This window comes from Haliotis rufescens, unplaced genomic scaffold (assembly GCF_023055435.1).
Source record: "Haliotis rufescens isolate VD_foot unplaced genomic scaffold, xgHalRufe1.0.p SCAF_7, whole genome shotgun sequence".
Taxonomy (NCBI): Eukaryota; Metazoa; Mollusca; class Gastropoda; order Lepetellida; family Haliotidae; genus Haliotis; species Haliotis rufescens.
The window spans coordinates 3535314-3556642 of NW_025964361.1; the positions used below are offsets into that span (position 1 = coordinate 3535314).

General features: G+C 38.9%; 1 protein-coding gene across 1 annotated transcript in view; it reads left to right on the forward strand.

Annotated features, from left to right (window-relative positions):
• Nucleotides 1-1118: 1118 nt before the first annotated feature.
• Nucleotides 1119-21329, forward strand: part of LOC124139596 (lysosome membrane protein 2-like) — a 29236-nt gene continuing 9025 nt past the window's right edge. The window contains exons 1-8 of the mRNA XM_046506772.2: nucleotides 1119-1396; nucleotides 9885-10045; nucleotides 11333-11474; nucleotides 14775-14984; nucleotides 16993-17084; nucleotides 18618-18667; nucleotides 19030-19099; nucleotides 20644-20822. Coding sequence (XP_046362728.2) covers nucleotides 1277-1396; nucleotides 9885-10045; nucleotides 11333-11474; nucleotides 14775-14984; nucleotides 16993-17084; nucleotides 18618-18667; nucleotides 19030-19099; nucleotides 20644-20822 — 1024 coding nt within the window. The 5' untranslated portion in view covers nucleotides 1119-1276. The remainder of the gene's footprint in view (nucleotides 1397-9884; nucleotides 10046-11332; nucleotides 11475-14774; nucleotides 14985-16992; nucleotides 17085-18617; nucleotides 18668-19029; nucleotides 19100-20643; nucleotides 20823-21329) is intronic.

Sequence of the window (21329 nt, forward strand, 5' to 3'; positions counted from 1 at the left end):
TTAGAGACTATATTTAGCTTAGATTGACTATAAAACTCATATTGTTTGGTGTATTTATTATCATTGTTTTTAATATTTCAATATTGATACTTTGCAACAGATATTGTGCATTTCTTCACTCACAAATGTATTCATAAATACACACACAGACATTTAGCCTGGAAGTTAATTTAAGGTACCGACGTTTACTACAATATCTGAAAAACTATCGGACCTACTCCAGTCAAAGTTGGTATGAGATTATTAAACAGTCATACATACAGTTAACTACGGTTATAACGAACACGCTTATAACGAATTACAGTTATAACGAACTAAAATTAGTAGTCCTTTTGAGTTCGTTATAACCGTAGTTGACTGTAACTGGATATTACATTTAACACCGTATTCGTGCGTGCGTGATTCCCGTGCACTGTTTCGAGTTGAGTTGATTGGTTCAACTGTGTCATATGGCCTTGTGACGCAGCGGTAGCATTATGCAGATGGCTGTTTCAATGAATGCTCGTTCCACCCGTGACAAACAGGTCTGGTTGTTGATGAAATATAGTGATAGCTAAATAGCCAGATTTTTTATTCATGCACCTATTGTCTTTAAATGTAATATCCAGTTATGTATGACTGTTTAATAATCTCATACCAACTTTCAGATATTGTAGTAAACGTCGGTACCTTAAATTAACTTCCAGACTTATACGTCTAAGTCTGCAACCAATGACCCATATACTTCATTGACGAGGTGACTGGAACAATTAAAATAACAAAGTAATAGATCTATTAACAAAACAAACAAATATTATTTAATATCAATTAACAACACATGGTTTGTTACTGTTTACAAAAAAAGTGTATATTATACTTTAAAATTGGGTACTTAGAATTATAACTGATATAATATTACAACAATAATACAAAAATAAAGTGCCTAGTCTGAGAGGCAGACATTTTTATTCCATTCCATTATTCTGTAACTTGCCCATGTCATTGCCATGGACGCACAACCCGTGTATTTCGAGGTTCGTATTAAGAGTTAGAAATCAAGAGTTATCTCCCTTTTGTTTTTCAGCATCAAGCTCCCCCCACCCCCGTGACACCTCCATTACACTCTCGGTAAAGAGAGCGCCGCGTACGGCTATCGCTGTGAGGAGCTTGTTTCAGCATCACATGTCAAAGCAGCTCAAAGTGCACAGGAACCCGTACAATCCGTTCACATAATATTGTGTGAATAAGGAGACGATATCTTAATTCATTTCATATTCATTCACGAGAAGGAGTCAGAATGGTGTCCAAGTCTTCAGTTTGTGCGTCGATCTGTTGTGTTTTGGGCGTTGCGTTGGTGGTTGTTGGCGGAGCCCTTATTGTCGTTTTTAAGAATTTGATACACTCGAATATTGAAAAGGTTTGTAAATAGTTTATTCATTTTGATGACAGTTGTTATTTTTGTAAGCAGTTGAATCAAACTATTGTACAGTATTACAGAGTAATTCACCTATCAAAAGATGTTTAAATATATCATGTATAGCCTACCCCAGATAAATACGTAGTAGCAATGTCACTCTAACCTAACTAGCTCCCGAGGGTATGGTTACGATCGAAACGAATGACATATTTTCAACATTACTAATGTCGAAGATATATATTATTAAAACCGGAAGAGCTGCTATAAAATATGTTCACAATTATTTTCATTCAAGGATCCAAGGGCTTTGTGATGCAGTTATTCTTCCTATTCTTTGCTGTGGATTTGAATGGGGGAACAATGGACACACAAAAATCCATACCAAATTTTAATATGTACTTTGAGTTGGTAAAATTTAAACAACAATATGGCTCTTGTTGAATGTGGAGATTGCCATTGCTGTTCACTCATATGTTAAGGGCTGTTAGTTCAGGCATGGGCCCAACTTATTAAGTGTCCATGGTTCAGGGTAACCTAGCCTATTACATCTATTTACTAACCCTTAGCATTGTTAATGGTAAGACTTCCACAGGTACCCCCCCCAAAAAAATATATATCTGTAAACAAATTGAGCAGCAATGCATACATTTATAACTTTTGGGCAGGGGATACAGGAGGAAGTAAATATGTATTATGTGTATGTGATACGTAATTTTTTTTATGTTTATGGAACACGTAAGTATGTATTATGGATAGGCATTTTTTATGAGATATTGATATAGTTTTTCTGATGCTGTTTGGGTTGGGGCGCTCTCAAAATTAGAAATAGGGGGCTCTTATTAGAATGTTATTTGGGTGGAAAAAACAGAGTTGAAAGATAAATTTCATGGTTTATGCTGACAGCCTGAAATGTTTATGTACGACAGATATATTTTTCCAGAATTAAATGCCCATAATTAAGGGTGCATATAACACACGAATGCATATTATACGCGAATAAATAAGTCTTGTGTACATTGATCACTCGGAAGGGGTGCTGATTGGGATTGTTCACTAGCCAATATCTTAGCAAATGTCGCTGTGGGCGCTTATTAGAGTGGGGCGCTTATTACGTCGAATACGGTAATTGTAAAACCACACCAAGGCAGGAATATTGTCACACATGGGTGAGTAAGCACATCTCATGAAATGTTACCTAATATGCATGAGTAAGCAACTTTTAGGATCCGGATTTGAGATATAGATATCCTGTCATTTTTAAAATTTTATATGTTACGGTATAAATAGATTTAATGACTTCCATTGAGTTACAAAATTCAGAATTATTTTCACCATGAACATATTATTACAAAATTGATGTTTTGGTTGAACAATATTTGTATCTATTCTAGGGAATATCTTTTTATCTAAGGTTGACATGATTGCTATTGGATGCGAAGTCATAATTTGATATATCTCTCCCAGAAGCAGTTTTTCTGAATTGTATTGACTAATTTAATTATCCTTCTTTTTCTAAATCAACTCTTGTTCCACCCTAAAAAAGGTTATACACTGACTTAGAAAAATAGAAAAATAAAACTTGAAATATATTGATAATGTTGATCAAGGTTTGCCCTAGCCTATTACAACTGTGGGTCATTATGACTCCTTTGCTGTATGTAATACAGGGAGTCATAAGTCTTTCAAAGGGGGTCATGTTAACAAAATACTAATCCTGCTAATTGATGTTTGATTTCGTAATGCATTTAATTTTTAATTTAAAACATAATATCTTGTTTCTTTTATCAAGCTGTTTAAGTCATGTTTTAAGTTTTTATCTACTCTATGCAAGTTGCTTATCTAATTACATGTCAAATATTTGTTATCAGGGTTAGAAACTAACAGTTTTCGGCCACTAGTCCTTATAATGATAACATAAAGCAAAACCCTAAAAAAGGGCAAATTTCTACTAGTCCTTATGATACCTTTACCATTGGGCAGTTTGGCAAGGACTATAGGACTAGTGCCAATTTCTAACGCTGTGTTATTATATTTGCAGATAACAGATTGATATAGACTGATAAGGGAACTGCTATATAATGTTATCACTCTTTACATGATGTGACATAACCTGTTCTTGAGAGTGACTGACAGGAAATACAACAACCCTGCTAGGCAACTATTGAGACTTAATTCTGATTGGCTGCAACTGAGAGCTTCCTAGTAGGGCTGTACCATATTAAGATGTTAGGTTTTCCAATATTAAACAAAAGTGATATCAGTTGTATTTTATTGTCAAGGGATATGTCCATTTCAAATTTTATTGTTGCCAATGTATAGTGCAATTAATTGATTTTGACAGTCTGACTGATCTGCATCATAACGGACACAGTGGAGAAATAGTATTGCATATTTTCTCCATAGATTGCGTCAAATACGCAGGTTTTCTGCGTCAGGGCGAACACTGGAGAATGTTGTGAATGTTGCAACAGTTTTTATAGATTTGTTTTTTTGTTGTTTATCACCACACTGAGCAATATTACAGCTTTATGACGTCGGTCTGTAAATAATCAAGTCTGGACCAGACAATCCATTGATTGACATCATGAGCATTGATCTACGCAATTGGAATGCTATGATATGCATCAACAAGGTCAGCCAGCCTGACCACCCGATCCCGTTAGTCGCCTCTCACAACAAGCATGAGTTGATCATTCATAATATATTGTCATTCATATGCAAATTGTGATTAACTTGTCAAGCTACTATTTCTTCAAAGTTAAATTTATTGTTACCACAAAGTCAGCACACCATGGTAAATGATCTTATCCTGATCCCATTACGCCTACTTGTTAAAGAAGAAAGCACGTTTTGTCAAGTGGTTTCATTGGCCGACCTATTGTCCATTTGATATTCAAAGTGGTTATGCCCTAAAGTGGCAGACCACCTCCGTGGTCTATTTGTAGAGCGTCTGCCCGGAGAGTAGAAGGTCAGGGGTTCGATCTCCTGCCGCGTCATACCAAAAGACGTTAAAAGATGGTACTTGTTGTTACCATCTGACGCTCGTCATTAAAGGGCTAAAACAAGGACTGGTCGGCTCGGAGTCAGTATACTGTGTCTGAGTGGGGTATTCAGGTTAAAACTGCAGCATGGTATCTCGGTGAGCTAGCACTATAAATCGGCATCAGTCCAAACTAGTACAAGCAGTCACAGACACACACGTGCATGCACGTCGCTATATAAGTGCAATAATCTTGGACGTGATGTTAAACCCCATTTCTCCTCACCTAAGTTGCCTTATCCTATTTCTGATGATTATTGAGTAGGAGTGTTATGGAGTAGTGTCTATTAAGTATTCTCTATTATTATAGAAGGTCTATTGAAATTGAGAAAGGATAATAGTTTACAATAAATTCATTTGAGGTTTCAGCTGGAACAGTAGATGCGGGAAGTGTAAAATCAGTCAAAGTCAAAGATATTTATTGCATGTAAGGCCTCCGGCCCATATACAAGAGAGTTACAAATAAGTAGTTTACATATTTGGACATATACATGTACTCATGTTTAACAGTTTGTTTCTGAGGGAAATTGAATTTTTAACATATATAGCCAGTTTTAATATGACAGCATCATCTTTTGAAGAAAGAAGAGAAATAAAAGCAGGTACAGGATAATTTGACAGATAGCCTTCTGGTATAAACTTTCTTCTTAGGTCACAATAATAAGAACATACAAAAGTAAAATGAATTTCATTTTCTATAGCTGAACGACATAATGGGCACAGCCTCTTCGATTTTTCAGTGGACATTTTTCTTCCTTCATTTATCATGAGATCTAACAATCCGAGTCCAAATATTGATAACATTTATCTTTACACTTCCTGTAGCATAATGACATATTAATGTTATGATGTTTCATTATAGATGAACGTTTTATCCATATGTGCCTAAAATACTAAATAAACAGAGATGGAAATTTGCACTAGCCTACTAGCCGGACAAGTATGGTTGATGTTTAAGGTCCTCTAAGGGCTAAAGTACTCATGGAAATGAAAAAAACCTGTTTTGCTGGATTTAATAATCGACACAAAGCATTACATAGATGTAAATACGAATTAACAAAACAACTGGAAAAGTACTAGTCTGGATTTGCTAGTTTTATCTCAGTGCTCAATACAAAATGTACTTTACAGGAGGTAATTTGTAGGCACTTTCAACATTCAAAAATAAAACTAAGTCCAAATTGACATGGCAGAAACAGGCTATAGGCATTATGAAATTAGCCTGGAAAAAAGTTATCAAAACAACAATAAAAATAACAGCAATGTTTATGTACATAATAATAATGACCTGTAAGTTGTTGTTTGAGAAGGGAATATGTTACTTTTACGTTCTGATATTTTGACGATGATTCACTATCCCACAATGCCACTCACAAATCACTAACCACTGACAAATCACATGCACGTGGGTTTCAAGCACCTGTTTTCACCTGTCGTCAAAGTGTCATAGGTCATGCACATTCACCTTGATCTACTAACACCTGGTTATGCTCAGTTTCACAATAGTCTGTTTTGTTCATATTTTTACACACTTTTACGTGTAAAAAGACCTTTGATAAGCTGTATTTGTGCCAAGGCCCAATTAGTACTAATTGAGTTGTTTGAATATTTATATATTTTGTATATTAACTGCATTTATTTAAAATCTAAGATCGAAAAAACAGTTTTTTTTCATTTCTGTGAGTACTTAAGAAGAATTTTAAACAATTTAGGGGTATTGCTATATGTTATCACAATTCCGTCTAGAAGACGTTCTTGGTTAATGTCAATCCCTGAGAAAGATAAATATGATAGATTATTCTTTTATGCATTACTGTTACCATGGTTACTCGGTGAGTGATCCATAAATTCTTATCCTTACTCGGTTAACATAGCACAGTGCACATCATTTAGATATTTACATTACCGATCCTATCCAATGTTTATTTGCACAATAGTAGCTATGTAGGGCATCAGATAAGCCGCATATTTCAGTATAATATGCAGAATTAACACCGTAACCCTATTCATTTTGCCTTGCTTGCATACACAAATGCAGGAAAAGTTTAGCTCAGCATGATAACAACACTGAGTCAAGTAGCATCACGCAATGTAGCACTTTCAGCTTGTGTGGCTGTATTTCTTTAAAGATCTTTATTTACTCATAGAATCCAGGCATCACACAGATATGAACTCTACTGTAGTGAATATAACACTGTCAAAGAATTGTTTTCAACAGAATTATTTTAAATTTAGTTAGTATTGGTCTAAAAATACCCAACAGACTGGACCCTAGGGATAGAAAATATATTGAGTACCCAATGAAAACTATTACCGTATTCGACGTAATAAGCGCCAAGGGCGCTCTCAAAATAAGAAATAGGGGGCTCTTATTAGAATATTATTTTGGTGGAAAAAAACAGTTGAAAGATAAATATCGTTATTTATGCTGAAATATTTATGTACGACAGATATATTTTTCCATAATTTAATTGCCCATAATTAAGGGTGCATATAACACATGAGTGCGTATTATACGCGAATAAATAAGGCTTGTGTACATTGATCAATCGGAAGGGTTGCTAATTGGGATTGTTCACTAGCCAATATCTTAGCAAATGTCGCTGTGGGAGCTTATTAGAGCGGGGCGCTTATTACGTTTGAATACGGTAATACCCAATGTGAATGATACTGTGAGTAAATACTCAATGGTAAGCATACCTGCCTATGTATGTAAATACAACCAGAGACCATATAATAGATGGTCTCTGATACAACACAGGTGCAATTTTACAAATCTGTTTAAAGGAAATATTTTCAATGCATTCAAATTTCATGAAGCACTCTAGAATCATTGTGGACACCTGGATGTTTTCAATATATTCTGTCAACTGTTATATTTCATATATGTAATAATGCTGTGTGTTATGTGAACAAAATACACATACCAAATAATCATGTATTCAAAAATACATTAATGACTCTCTGTTGATTTGGTGTAAATTTAGAAGATGGATTGCCCTTAAACAGATCTGTGATGAAACTGGTTTCACTGTTAGTTCGAACAGCAAGCTACGTTCTTTTTGCCAAGCGGCTGTGACCCAATATGTGGTACATGTGACTTACAAAAGGGAAGGTGGGGGTCGGGGGTCCCTGTGGGTCCAGGGACCCCTATAAATTAATTGTAGGGTCCTCACTAGCAATATGAGGGTGCCATAAAGTAATGAAATAATGAAATGGTGTAGTGTACTGTACGTTTTATAATTACTTTAGAGCCTGGAGTGAATCAATGATCATGTGGACACTGGTCATTATTGATAGATGAAATGACAGATGCCAACTGCTCTTGATGTGCTCCAGGTACAATGAACGTTATTGAATTGTATATTCTTTTTCTGCGTCTGTTCTCAACATGTGTGCCTACTGGACCTACATTTGTGTACATGTGTAGCGTATAACCCTGGGTATAGAACCGTATCATCCGGCACAGATGTGTATATGGGGCATCCTTTACTTTGATTGTTAGTAAACATGAAGTTCTGTCTACATTCAGAGAGTTTGGGCCTTATAAATGTGTATCAAACTGCTTTAGTTATGCACAGTCTCATTAAAAAATCAGATCTTAGTTCTCACTGCCGCTAAACAAAGATCTGAGAATATCCCATTACGGGTCATGTAAGAACGACCTTTCATCCGACCAATCAAAGCGTCGCTTACCAGATCATGATAGTGACGGAATGTATTTTCTTATCATGCAACCTCAGAAACGTTAACACAGGGTATTCCGAACGACAGTTACAGTACGTAGGAAGCACTGCCATAACTCTCAACCATATATTAGACATTCCGGAATGTTGGTTTGTTCAGTTTTCAAACTATTTATCGAGAACTGTGTCAATATATTTTTCAAGCATAGACAGAAATGGAATTCGCCAAGTTGAAACGAGTGACATAAAGCTCAAGAAAGCTGCTTTCTAATTTGCTGATGTGGACTTCTTGTTAGTCATTTCAGTCATCGGTCAAAGTTTACAGGGGTCGTCCTGACGTGACCTGTAATGGGATGTCCCCAGATCTTAGATCTGATTTTAATGAGATTGTAGTGATGCAATTATAGACATAACCACTAGTCCGTTAGACTAGTGAAAATCTAGAGAGACAAGTTGGTATATCCCCAAATCCATATTTTACACAGCCATAAGTCTGAAATGAGCTCTTGGCTACTTGGATATGACCAGTTGCGTCTACCCCTGTGATGTTAAGTTGGAGACCAAATTGATTCACAAAACCACTGTCTGCTATTTGATTTTATTCTGTATCAATTTTAAGTACCCATGAATGCTGTATTTTGTGTCAGCCAATCACAGCCTGTGAGGAATTAGCCACCATCTTGTTTAGGTAGACTGGAACTGAGTGAAATCAGAGAAGATCCTGACATCTTCAAAGAAAGTTTAGGATAAAAAAAAATAATACTCTTGGTTCTCAGGCAATGCCCGCTTCATTATAAAGTCTGCAGCACGTTTCTTTTTTATTTCAATTTAAAAAAAATCCTAATACTATAAAACAATGCAATCCAAAATAGCATGCAGTTACTTCCCTTTACATGCACACTGCTTTACTGTGCATTTCGTGTTATGGTCATGGCGGCAATAGGAGTGTGTATGCTTGTTTATTTGATGCGATGTTCGATGGAAGGGAGGTAACTCTTGACAGACAAACTTACATTGAGCGTAGCTAAGAAGCGAGCTGTATCATTCAGTTACAGCGTGATTAATGGCTGTTTGTGTGTGTATATGAAGGTGAGCAGTGTTAAAGATGCTCGTTGTGTTGAACTCTTCTCTTCTTGTGTGGGTTAGACCGCGCTGCTTCACGTCAATAAAGACAAACACCGCTGCTCCGTTACACTTGGTGGAAGCTCAGACGTTTCATGAGGAAGCAAAAACACGGAATGGTTAATGTGAAACACTAACTTACAACAAACGAAATACGAGTAATGGCGTAGGGAGGCCCTTCTCCAGGTTGATGGTACACAACTGTTTATTTGGTTACATACTAGTTTGAACAAGCCGTTAAGATTCTGGGTAGAATAGGTCTTCAGCAACCCATGCTTGCTGTAAAAGGTGACTATGCTTGTCGTAAGAGACGACTAACAGGGTCGGGTGGCCAGGCTCGTTGACTTGGTTGATGCATGTCATCATATCCCAATTGCATGGATCGATGCTCATGATGTCAATCACAGGTTTGTCTGGTCCAGACTCGATTATTTACAGACCGCCATCATGTAGCTGTAATATTTCTGAGTGTGTCGTTCAGCAAACAAATAAACAACCAAACAAGCCTAAAAAAACAACCACCACCCGCCTGCATTATATTTTCAAAATTCATTGCCTGAGAACCAATTCTTTTATTTTTTTAAGCCTTAGTAAAACAGTTGTGAGTAATTATTCCTCAGGTGACATTATCTTCTTGCAGCAAGTGAATCTGAAAGAGGGGTCAGAGACCTACAATGATTGGTTGGACCCACCGGTGCCAATCTACTTTCAAGTGTGGGTGTTGGATGTAATCAACCATGACGAGGTTGTCAGTCAGGGGAAACGCCCATCTGTCGTACAGAAAGGACCTTATACATACAGGTAACCAGCACACAACACCAGATGTTTGGCAGGAGTGAGTGAGTTGGGTTTTATGCCGCCTTTAGCAATATTCCAGCAATATCGGAGAGACACTTGAAATGGGGTTCACACATTGTACCCAGGGGTATCGAACCCAGGCCTTCAGCATGATGAGCGAAAGCTTTAACCACTAGGCTACCCCTCCATCCCAGTTTGGTAGGAGCTGTGCTAATATAGTTTATATGAACAGAAACTTTTATTATCCCCCGCCCAACAAAGTTTCGTTTCCGGAGCATAACTCATAAACCGTTCAATATTTTTTCATCAAACTTTGCAGGTCTGTCAGGTACATGCTGAACTGGAGCATTTTGCTATTTAGAAATTTTAGAAATTTTTATTTTTTACATTTCCATGGCAACAAGATGGACTTAGGTTCTGTGAGGGTAGGGTTCGATTCCGGAGCATAACTCATAAACCGTTCAATATTTTTTCATCAAACTTTGCAGGTTTGTCAGGTACATGCTGAACTGGTGCCTTTTGCTATTTAGAAATTTTAGAATTTTTTTTTTTTTTTACGTTTCCATCGCAGCAAGATGGACTTTGGTTCCAAACTCTTCTTTTTTTTACAATTTCCATGACAAGTTCTACCCAATTAAAAAAGGTTAGGGTTTGTTTAGATTTAATTATGTCATTAATTCTGCAACAGGGGAGGGGGATATAGCCACGTTAGTGGCAAACTCTTGTTTTCAGATTTTTGATAAAAAAAATTATTATCACACCTCCATGTCAGAATGATGAGATTTGATTGGTCCACGTGTTCTTGATGAAATACTATGAATCCTGCCTTGGACAGTGTGTTCGGAAAAAAAGCTGCATGCCTTTTCTGAGTCAATGAAAGTCACGTGACATAGCACAAGTTATCATTAAGAGGACAAGTAGATTAAAAATGTTAGTTTCTATCGCTGTTGGGCAGTTAAGGTTTGGTAAAGGTTCATCTGACTTGACCTCCAGGGAAGGTTTTGTGAGATCGGCATGCAGAGAGGCATAGTATCAGAGTAACAGATCTGATCTCAGTGAGCCTGATGCCTGTAAAGACAGCCTCTTTGAAAGTATTGACAGACTGCAAACTGTTATCAGAACACAGATTTACATAGGAAACTGTCATGAACACAATAAACGTTTTTTGTATGATTGACAACTGCCATGAATATTGCCCTAGCATTTTGATTTGAGAATGCTACTGATAACCCTTATATATAACTGAATGTTCCTCACGATTGTGAAAAACATTTTTTGTGTCGGCGACAGGGAGCACCGTGGGAAGGTGAATATTACATTCAATGACAACGACACAGTGACATATCGGGAAGACCGGTCGTTCGAGTTCAAGCGCCATATGTCGGCGGGTCCGGAGTCCGAGACATTCACCACCGTCAACTTACCAATGTTGGTAGGTATAACAGCTAGACACCTTCACCACATCTATGTCTGTATAGTGGTCACTTTACCTATGTTGGTATGTATAGCAGTCAATATACTCATGTTGGTAGATAAAGCTGTCAATTTACCCATGCTGGTATGTATAGCTGTCAATTTACCCATGTTGGTATGTATAGCAGTAAATTTGCCCAAGTTGGTAAGTATAGCAGTCTATTTACCAATGTTGGTATGTATAGCAGTCAATTTGCCCAAGTTGGTAAGTAGAGCAGTCTATTTACCTTTGTTGGTAAGTATAACAGTCAATTTACCTATGTTGGTAAGTATAGCAGCCAATATACCCTTTGTGGTAGGTATAGCAGTCAATATATCCTTGGTGGTAGGTATAGCAGTCAATATACCCATGTTGGTAGGTATAGCAGTCAATATACCCTTGGTGGTAGGTATAGCAGTCAATATACCCATGTTGGTAGGTATAGCAGTCAATATACCCATGTTGGTAGGTATAGCAGTCAATATACCCATGGTGGTAGGTATAGCAGTCAATATACCCTTGGTGGTAGGTATAGCAGTCAATATACCCTTGGTGGTAGGTATAGCAGTCAATATACCCATGTTTGTAGGTATAGCAGTCAATATATCCTTGATGGTACTTATTTATCTGCTCCTCTAATGCTGTACATATTTATCTGCTCCTCTAATGCTGTACATATTTCCCTGCTCCTCTAATGCTGTACATATTTATCTGCTCCTCTAATGCTGTACATATTTCCCTGCTCCTCTAATGCTGTACTTATTTATCTGCTCCTCTAATGCTGTACATATTTATCTGCTCCTCTAATGCTGTACATATTTCCCTCCTCCTCTAATGCTGTACATATTTTCCTCCTCCTCTAATGCTGTACATATTTCCCTGCTCCTCTAATGCTGTACATATTTATCTGCTTTTCTAATGCTGTAGATATTTCCCTGCTCCTCTAATGCTGTACATATTTATCTGCTCCTCTAATGCTGTACATATTTCCCTGCTCCTTTAATGCTGTACTTATTTATCAGCTCCTCTAATGCTGTACATATTTATCTGCTCCTCTAATGCTGTACATATTTATCTGCTCCTCTAATGCTGTACATATTTCCCTGCTCCTCTAATGCTGTACATATTTCCTTGCTTCTCTAATTCTGTACATATTTATCTGCTCCTCTAGTGCTGTACATATTTATCTGCTCCTCTAATGCTGTACATATTTCCCTGTCTTCTAATGCTGTACATATTTCCCTGCTCCTCTAATGCTGTACATATTTATCGGCTCCTCTAATGCTGTACTTATTTATCTGCTCCTCAAATGCTGTACATATTTCCCTGCTCCTCTAATGCTGTACATATTTATCTGCTCCTCTAATGCTGTACTTATTTCCCTGCTCCTCTAATGCTGTACTTATTTATCTGCTCCTCTAATGCTGTACATATTTATCTGCTCCTCTAATGCTGTACATATTTATCTGCTCCTCTAATGCTGTACATATTTCCCTGCTCCTCTAATGCTGTACATATTTATCGTCTCCTCTAATGCTGTACTTATTTATCTGCTCCTCTAATGCTGTACATATTTCCCTGCTCCTCTAATGCTGTACATATTTATCTGCTCCTCTAATGCTGTACTTATTTCCCTGCTCCTCTAATGCTGTACTTATTTATCTGCTCCTCTAATGCTGTACATATTTCCCTGCTCCTCTAATGCTGTACTTATTTATCTGCTCCTCTAATGCTGTACTTATTTATCTGCTCCTCTAATGCTGTACATATTTATCTGCTCCTCTAATGCTGTACATATTTATCTGCTCCTCTAATGCTGTACATATTTCCCTGCTCCTCTAATGCTGTACATATTTATCGTCTCCTCTAATGCTGTACTTATTTATCTGCTCCTCTAATGCTGTACTTATTTATCTGCTCCTCTAATGCTGTACTTATTTATCTGCTCCTCTAATGCTGTACTTATTTATCTGCTCCTCTAATGCTGTACTTATTTATCTGCTCCTCTAATGCTGTACTTATTTATCTGCTCCTCTAATGCTGTACATATTTCCCTGCTCCTCTAATGCTGTACTTATTTATCTGCTCCTCTAATGCTGTACTTATTTATCTGCTCCTCTAATGCTGTACATATTTATCTGCTCCTCTAATGCTGTACATATTTATCTGCTCCTCTAATGCTGTACATATTTCCCTGCTCCTCTAATGCTGTACATATTTATCGTCTCCTCTAATGCTGTACTTATTTATCTGCTCCTCTAATGCTGTACTTATTTATCTGCTCCTCTAATGCTGTACTTATTTATCTGCTCCTCTAATGCTGTACTTATTTATCTGCTCCTCTAATGCTGTACTTATTTCCCTGCTCCTCTAATGCTGTACATATTTATCTGCTCCTCTAATGCTGTACATATTTATCTGCTCCTCTAATGCTGTACATATTTCCCTGCTCCTCTAATGCTGTACTTATTTCCCTGCTCCTCTAATGCTGTACATATTTATCTGCTCCTCTAATGCTGTACATATTTCCCTGCTCCTCTAATGCTGTACATATTTATCTGCTCCTCTAATGCTGTACATATTTCCCTGCTCCCCTAATGCTGTACTTATTTATCTGCTCCTCTAATGCTGTACTTATTTATCTGCTCCTCTAATGCTGTACTTATTTCCCTGCTCCCCTAATGCTGTACTTATTTATCTGCTCCTCTAATGCTGTACATATTTATCTGCTCCTCTAATGCTGAACTTATTTATCAGCTCCTCTAATGCTGTACTTATTTATCAGCTCCTCTAATGCTGTACTTATTTCTCTGCTCCTCTAATGCTGTACATATTTCCCTGCTCCTCTAATGCTGTACATATTTCCCTGCTCCTCTAATGCTGTACATATTTATCTGCTCCTCTAATGCTGTACTTATTTATCTGCTCCACTCTTGCCTTTCCTGCTTCTCTGCTCAAGTCCTGCTTGACAAGGTTCCCCAGACATGTGAACATGTTGGAGATTTCTTGTGATGTGACTTAAGTAGTGAGTGAGTAAGTATGGTTTTACGCCGCTTTTAGCAATATTCCAGTAATATCACGGCGGGGGACAACAGATATGGGCTTCACACATTGTACCCATGTCGGGAATCGAACCCGGGTCTTCGGCGTGACGAGCAAACTCTTTAACCACTAGGCTACCCGACTGTCCCCTGTGACTTAAGTAATGTAGTAATGTGACAAAACAGCTGCCACTCCTATCGCTGACTCACTAACATGTGATCTCCTCATATGTTTCAGACAATTGCCAACATGATTCGTTTTGAGTACGGCTTCATCCAGGAGCTGGCTGACTTGATACTGGAGGGGGCCGGGGAGACACTGTTCCTGAATCTCTCCGTGGCCGACATCCTGTGGGGGTACGAAGATAAGCTGCTGAAGGATGTGGATGAAATCTTACAGCGCACTATCAACAAGACCATTGATGACCACTTCGGCCTCTTCTACAATGTAGGATAATATGTCTTCGTCATTGCTTCTTTAAAATTGGTTTCATGGTTGGCGCTGTCCGTCGTTGGTGCTGCAGTTTTTTTAGGAGCACAATAACTTTAGGGTAATGGGTTCAATCCAAAAATTCAGCAAGATCCTTGATGACCACTTCGGTCTCTTCTAAAATGTAGGATAATATGTCTTCGTCATTGCGTCATTAAACTTGGGTTCATGGTTAGTGCTGTCCGTCGTAGGTGCTGGAGTTCCTTTAGGAGCTCAATAACTTGAGAATAATTCGATGAATCCATGATGTGCCCTGAATACAAAATTATTGTTTTGTCAGCACCATATTAATGCTTGTGGGTTTAACCAAACTAGTGAACGTCTAGGATCTACATCAGTTCTGGATTTTTTCCACGGCATTATGTTGACAAACCATGATAAAACAGAAATATTGTTCATAGCAGCATTAAACTTCACTCACTTTTCAAAAGCAGCTTACTTTGCTGTAATGACATCTGTGACAACTGTGACATCTGTGGCATCCTGCAGCCAGGGTGATGGAGAAGCCTCGTGGTTCAAGCTTTCATATACTGAACACAGGGTTCAGTGAATGACAGCGATACCATTCATGGCATACGTGATATGGGAGTCATATTGGTAACTCAGTCACTGGTACTGTGTGGTGACTATCCAACAGTAGCGTTTGCCCGGAGCGACCAGAAGATGTTAAAAGATGCTACTTGGGGCTGAAAAAAGGACTGGTCGGCTCGGAGTCAGTATACTGTGTGTGAGTGGGTATTCATTTGAAGCTGCGGCATGGTATCTCAGGCGGCGAGCCCTGTAAATCGGCATCAGTCCGCTTTGTACAATGGCATCCTGGACTGTAACTGAATGCAACGTGGTCTGTAACTGAACTGGTCCGTAACTGATCTCGTCCGTAACTGATCTGGTCTGTAACTGAACTGGTCCGTAACTGAATTGGTCCGTAACTGAACTGGTCCGTAACTGAACTGGTCCGTAACTGAACTGGTCTTTAACTGAACTGGTCTGTAACTGATCTGGTCTGTAACTGAACTGGTCTGTGACTGAATTGGTCCTTAACTGAACTGGTCCGTAACTGAACTGGTCTTTAATTGAACTGGTCTGTAACTGAACTGGTCCGTAACTGAACTGGTCCGTAACTGAACTGGTCTGTAACTGAACTGGTCTGTTACTGTACTGGTCTGTAACTGAACTGGTCTGTAATCAGATTCCTTGAGTGTGACAGGTTGACATTTGGATTGGAGGACAGATCTTTTGCTCCGATACGATACCTGCTTGACCTCCATAGGTCACCTGATGTTACCCTGAGCCAACTCTGGCTCCAAATCTAAGTAAGGATGCGTTGGTTATTGGGTCAGTCACATGTCAGCTTTCGACAACAAATTCATTTCTTTTTTCACATCAGTTCGCAATTTTTACCCCGACAAAAGCAAACCCACACAGAATGCCAGTTCCATCGAAAGTACTTTCTTGTAGTTATAGAAGCCATGGTGCTCCAAGGCTAAATATCTAAAGCAATAATATCCTTTGCGATATTTACTGGTTTCTATTCTGACTGACTGTTTATATTTGTTTTCAAGATACAGAAATCAGATATGCCACTCTGAGTGTGTCACTTGCTTGTTCTGAGAAATTTGGAGCCTTAATGATGATGGGGGCCGGTCAGGTAGCCTAGTGGTTAAAGCGTTCGCTCATCACGGCGAAGACCTGGGTTCGATTCCCAACATGGGTACAATGTGTGAAGCCCATTTGTGGTGTCCCCCGCTGTGATATTGCTGGAATATTGCTGAGAGTGGTATAAAATCTCACTCACTCACTCACTCACTCACTAATGATGATTGGCTGATTAGGAAATCCCCTGAAGAGACCTTTCTCCCAGAAGGTATCATACAAAATAACAGATCTGATTTCAGTAGGTTTAACGGATACTCATACAGTCTATCAGCGTTCTAACTAGTATATAGTTTTTCCTTCACATTTTCAGCAAAACGGATCTGATGATGGGGTGTACAATATCAACACTGGTGTCAAAGATCCAAGTCACTTTGCTTTGATAAGGAGCTGGAACTTCAACAGGTATGTGACATGTTCCAGAAGTACAAGCATAAGGTTCTGCTGCAGATCTCCTAGAGACCCTGAGCAGAAAACACCCCGCGTTCAGTTGTACTGAAAAGGTGATATTTGTCCAGAGCTACAGATAAGCAGCGTATTTGCGTAAATTATCCCCCAAAAATATTCAAAAACCCAATTACATTCTATTAACTTGCGTACAGAAATGCATGCATTAAATGAAAAACTCAAATGTATAAAAACAGCTCGCGTAAATACCCAGCGAAGCTTTTTCGGCAAGCGTACAAAGGAGCTAATTTCCGAAAAACAATAACGAGCTAAGTTACTTTCCGAGTCAAGCCTATATATTTTTTCAACAGATATATACATCTTAAACATTATTTATATTTTTTAAATCTTAAAATGTTCACTTATTTTGGGATAAACCCAATAGAGTGATGAATAGATGAGTGAAAAAATATTGGTTATCCAATGAAAAATGTAAAAACCCAGTTAAAAAGAGTAAAAACTCAATTTGTTCAAAATGTTAGCTCTGGAGCTCTATTTGTCACAGTGTGAGTAAGTTGGATTCTATGCCGCTTTCAGCAATATTACAGCAATATCATGGTGGGGACACCAGAAATAGGCTTTATACATATGTGGCGGAATTGAACCAGGATCTTGGGCGTGACGAGTGAACACTTTAACCACTAGGCCACCCGACCTTAAATTAGCCTAGACAGGGTGTGAAGTGTGTCTGGCTGAGAATCCTTTAGGAAAAAGGCCTGAGTTATGACCAGTAGAAACAAGACTATCTCAAGCTTATCTCTGTGGTTGACATGTCATATGATTGCTTCTTATCCAAAGAAAATGAAGAAAATTTCCATTGCTGTACAGATATAAATAAGTTTTGAAATTTCCTTTGTAAACATGTGATTTTGAATTTATGTCATTTTGTGGGGCACGGGTGGCCCAGTCGTCTAAGGCGCCACGATTCGCTATGCAGAGTTGCGTCCCTTGGGCACGCCAGAAACCTATGATTGTGGGTTCGAATCCCGCTTCGCCCCGATTATGTTTCTAGGTTTGTCAGCACCATACCCGTGCTCGTGGGTTTCACCGAAGTGGTAAACGTCTGAGACCTGCATCACTTGGGGCTTTCCTCCCACATTAAGCTGACACACCGCGATATGACTAGAATACTGTTAAAAGCGGCGTTAAATCCAGGTCACTTACTCATGTCATTTTGTCCAATTATGATTTGTTGAAAAGCATTTAACAATTCAAATTAAATTGACAACCTACTCTAAACTTTGGACTGAACTGAATACTCCTCTCATTTAACTTAGCCAACAACAAAGAGTTTGCTTTTATATTTGACTGGGTGGAGTGGTGACAATGTTACTTTAGCAGGTATTTAGATTAGATAGTGGTATATTAAAGCCTCAAGCTGGGCATTCGGTTCCACCGTTTGGTGCTACAGGTAATACGGCTCAACGTGGAAAATGTTTATGCTCTGTAACAATCTAGAATTCAGCTAATTTGGTTGTTTTCTTTTTCTAGCAATCTGCCATATTGGACTTCTCCATCGGCAAACATGATCAATGGCACAGGTAAGACATTTGAAGTTAATTTTTGCTCTGGTTCATTAACATTAAAAATGATGCTTAAAATGCAAATATGATACTTTTGTTATTTTATTTTAGCAGGGAATCTTATTAAGAATAGATCTTTTACTCTGACACAATGCCTCTCTGTGTAGAGATCTGAGAACACCCCCATAGGAGGTGGTGTCAAGTCAACATTCTACTCGGCCAATAAGCATCACAGCCTCTAAATTTTGGTACGAGTGAACAAAACTTTTAGAGTAGCACATATGTCTTCTGTATCTGAAAACGAGTATGATCTGGGAGTTCCTAATGTAAACGATAAAGTATGTTTGTGTAATTCTTCAATTCCAAACCTCTATTTCCAGATGGCACTATGTTCCCTCCATTTGTGGACAAGTCTGCGCCACTCTATCTGTTCTCTTCAGACATTTGCCGGTGAGGATACTCTCAAATGTGTTGGTGTCCGAAATTGTTTCATGGCACCAGCCATTGTTTATCATCAGGGGCATGTATAAACTATGTTCCTCCTTCGTGAAACGCGAAAAACAATACATGTCGGTAAATATATGAAGACTCATTCATATTCAAGAGAGATTTGATTGAGACGATGTGCAAGTGAGTGGGTGAGTGAGTTGGGTTTAACGCTGCTTTTAACAGTATTCCCTGTTACATCGCAATGTGTCAGCTTAATGTGGGAGGAAAGCCCGAAATGATGCAGGTCTCAAACATTTACCACTTTGGTGCTGACAAACCTAGAAACATATTCGGGGCGAACCGGGATTCGAACCCATAATCATAGGTTTCTGGCGTGCCCAAGGGACACACCCCCGTGCCCCCCGGACGATGTACAAAGAAACATACTGGTATGTTGTGTGAACCAATGCTCATGAAGGCATCACATGTGACGTCATAGACCCATGACACGAGATGCACCATTTTTCTCGTGCAGGATTAGCGTGTGAAGTTTGGTAATTATGTGCAGCATATAGAGAATCTCACCCGAGTGTATTTTAATATCAAATATATCAACACGAGTTGATAAAAGTGGGAAAACTCTGAGGCTTGCAGAGGATTTTTTCCCACTTTTATCAGCAATATTCCATATTATTTACAGCACTCAGCAATATTCCAGCTATATGACTGTGGTCTGTAAATAATAGAGTCTAGACCAGATAGTCCTGTGATTGACATTATGAGCATTGATCCATGCAATTGGGATACGATGACATACATCAACCAATTCAGCGAACCTGACCACCCGATCCTGTTAGTCGCCTTTTACAACAAGCATCATTGCCTTTTACAGCAAGCATGGGTTGCTGAAGACCCATTCTTCACGGGTGAATACTATTAGACTTGCGTAACCTTTACACCATGTAGTTACCCAACAACACCAACACCAACACCAACACCAACAACAACACCAACACTAACGCAACCAACATGGAATACCATGGTATCTCAGTGGGCTAGAACCATTGACGGCAGCCTCCATGGTCTAATGGGAGAGCGTCCGCCCGGAGAGCGGAAGGTCTGGAGTTTGATCCCCAGTTGCGTCATACCAAAAGACGTTAAAAGATGGTACTTCTTGTTACCCTGACTGGCGCTCGGCATTCAGGGGCTAAAACAAGGACTGGTCTGCTCGGAGTCAGTATACTGTGTCTGAGTGGGGTGTTCATGTTAAACTGCGGCATGGTATCTCAGTGTGCTAGCACTATAAATCAGCATCAGTCCGGCCGGTACAAGCAGCCACACACACACATACACACACACAATGCACGTCCCTATATAAGTGCAATAATCTTGGACGTGACCTAAAACCCCATTTCACCTCACCACCTAGAACGATTGACCCTTTATGGCAGCAGGCTCCTACTATAAAACGGGCATAAGTCCAGACTGGTACAAGCAGCGACTAATTCTCTCGTTTGCACGCACTTGACGTTCATCCCTCTGACTGACTCTCTACTGCACTTCAGGTCCTTGGACGTGAAATTCAACCATGATTATGATTTCAAAGACATCAGCTTGGCAAGTTTTGTGGCACCAGACTCCACGTTTCTGAACGTGACCTTGAACCCTGACAATGCTGGCTTCTGCACCCCTCCGGGCAACTGCCTCCCTTCTGGCCTACTCAACGTCAGCGCCTGCCGACAAGGTCAGCACATGTTCATTTATATTTTCCATCCTCCTGAACAACAAAAAATTTAGACCCTTGTCAAAAAACATGTTTATCTCACTGAGTGATCCAACAAAATTGCACAGCCACGATTGAAAATGTTATTTTCTCAGGTCATGAGACTTTCTATTTATTATGTATCCAACTAAAAACAAGTAAAGGATCACCCATTTCTTCCATATTAGGGGCGGTCGGGTAGCCTAGTGGTTAAAGCATTGGCTCGTCACGCCGAAGACCCGGGTTCGAATCCCGACATGGGTACAATGTGTGAAGCCCATTTCTGGTGTCCCCCGCTGTGATATTGCTGGAATATTGCTAAAAGCGGTGTAAAACCAAACTCACTCACTCACTCTTTCATATTACTATAAGTAATATGCCATGGCACAGTATGTCTTCTCACTGATGTTACACGGTTGGTTTCAATTTTTTATGAATATAGTATATTGGTTCTACGTACATTATGAAATCAATTCTTTCTTTGAAGAT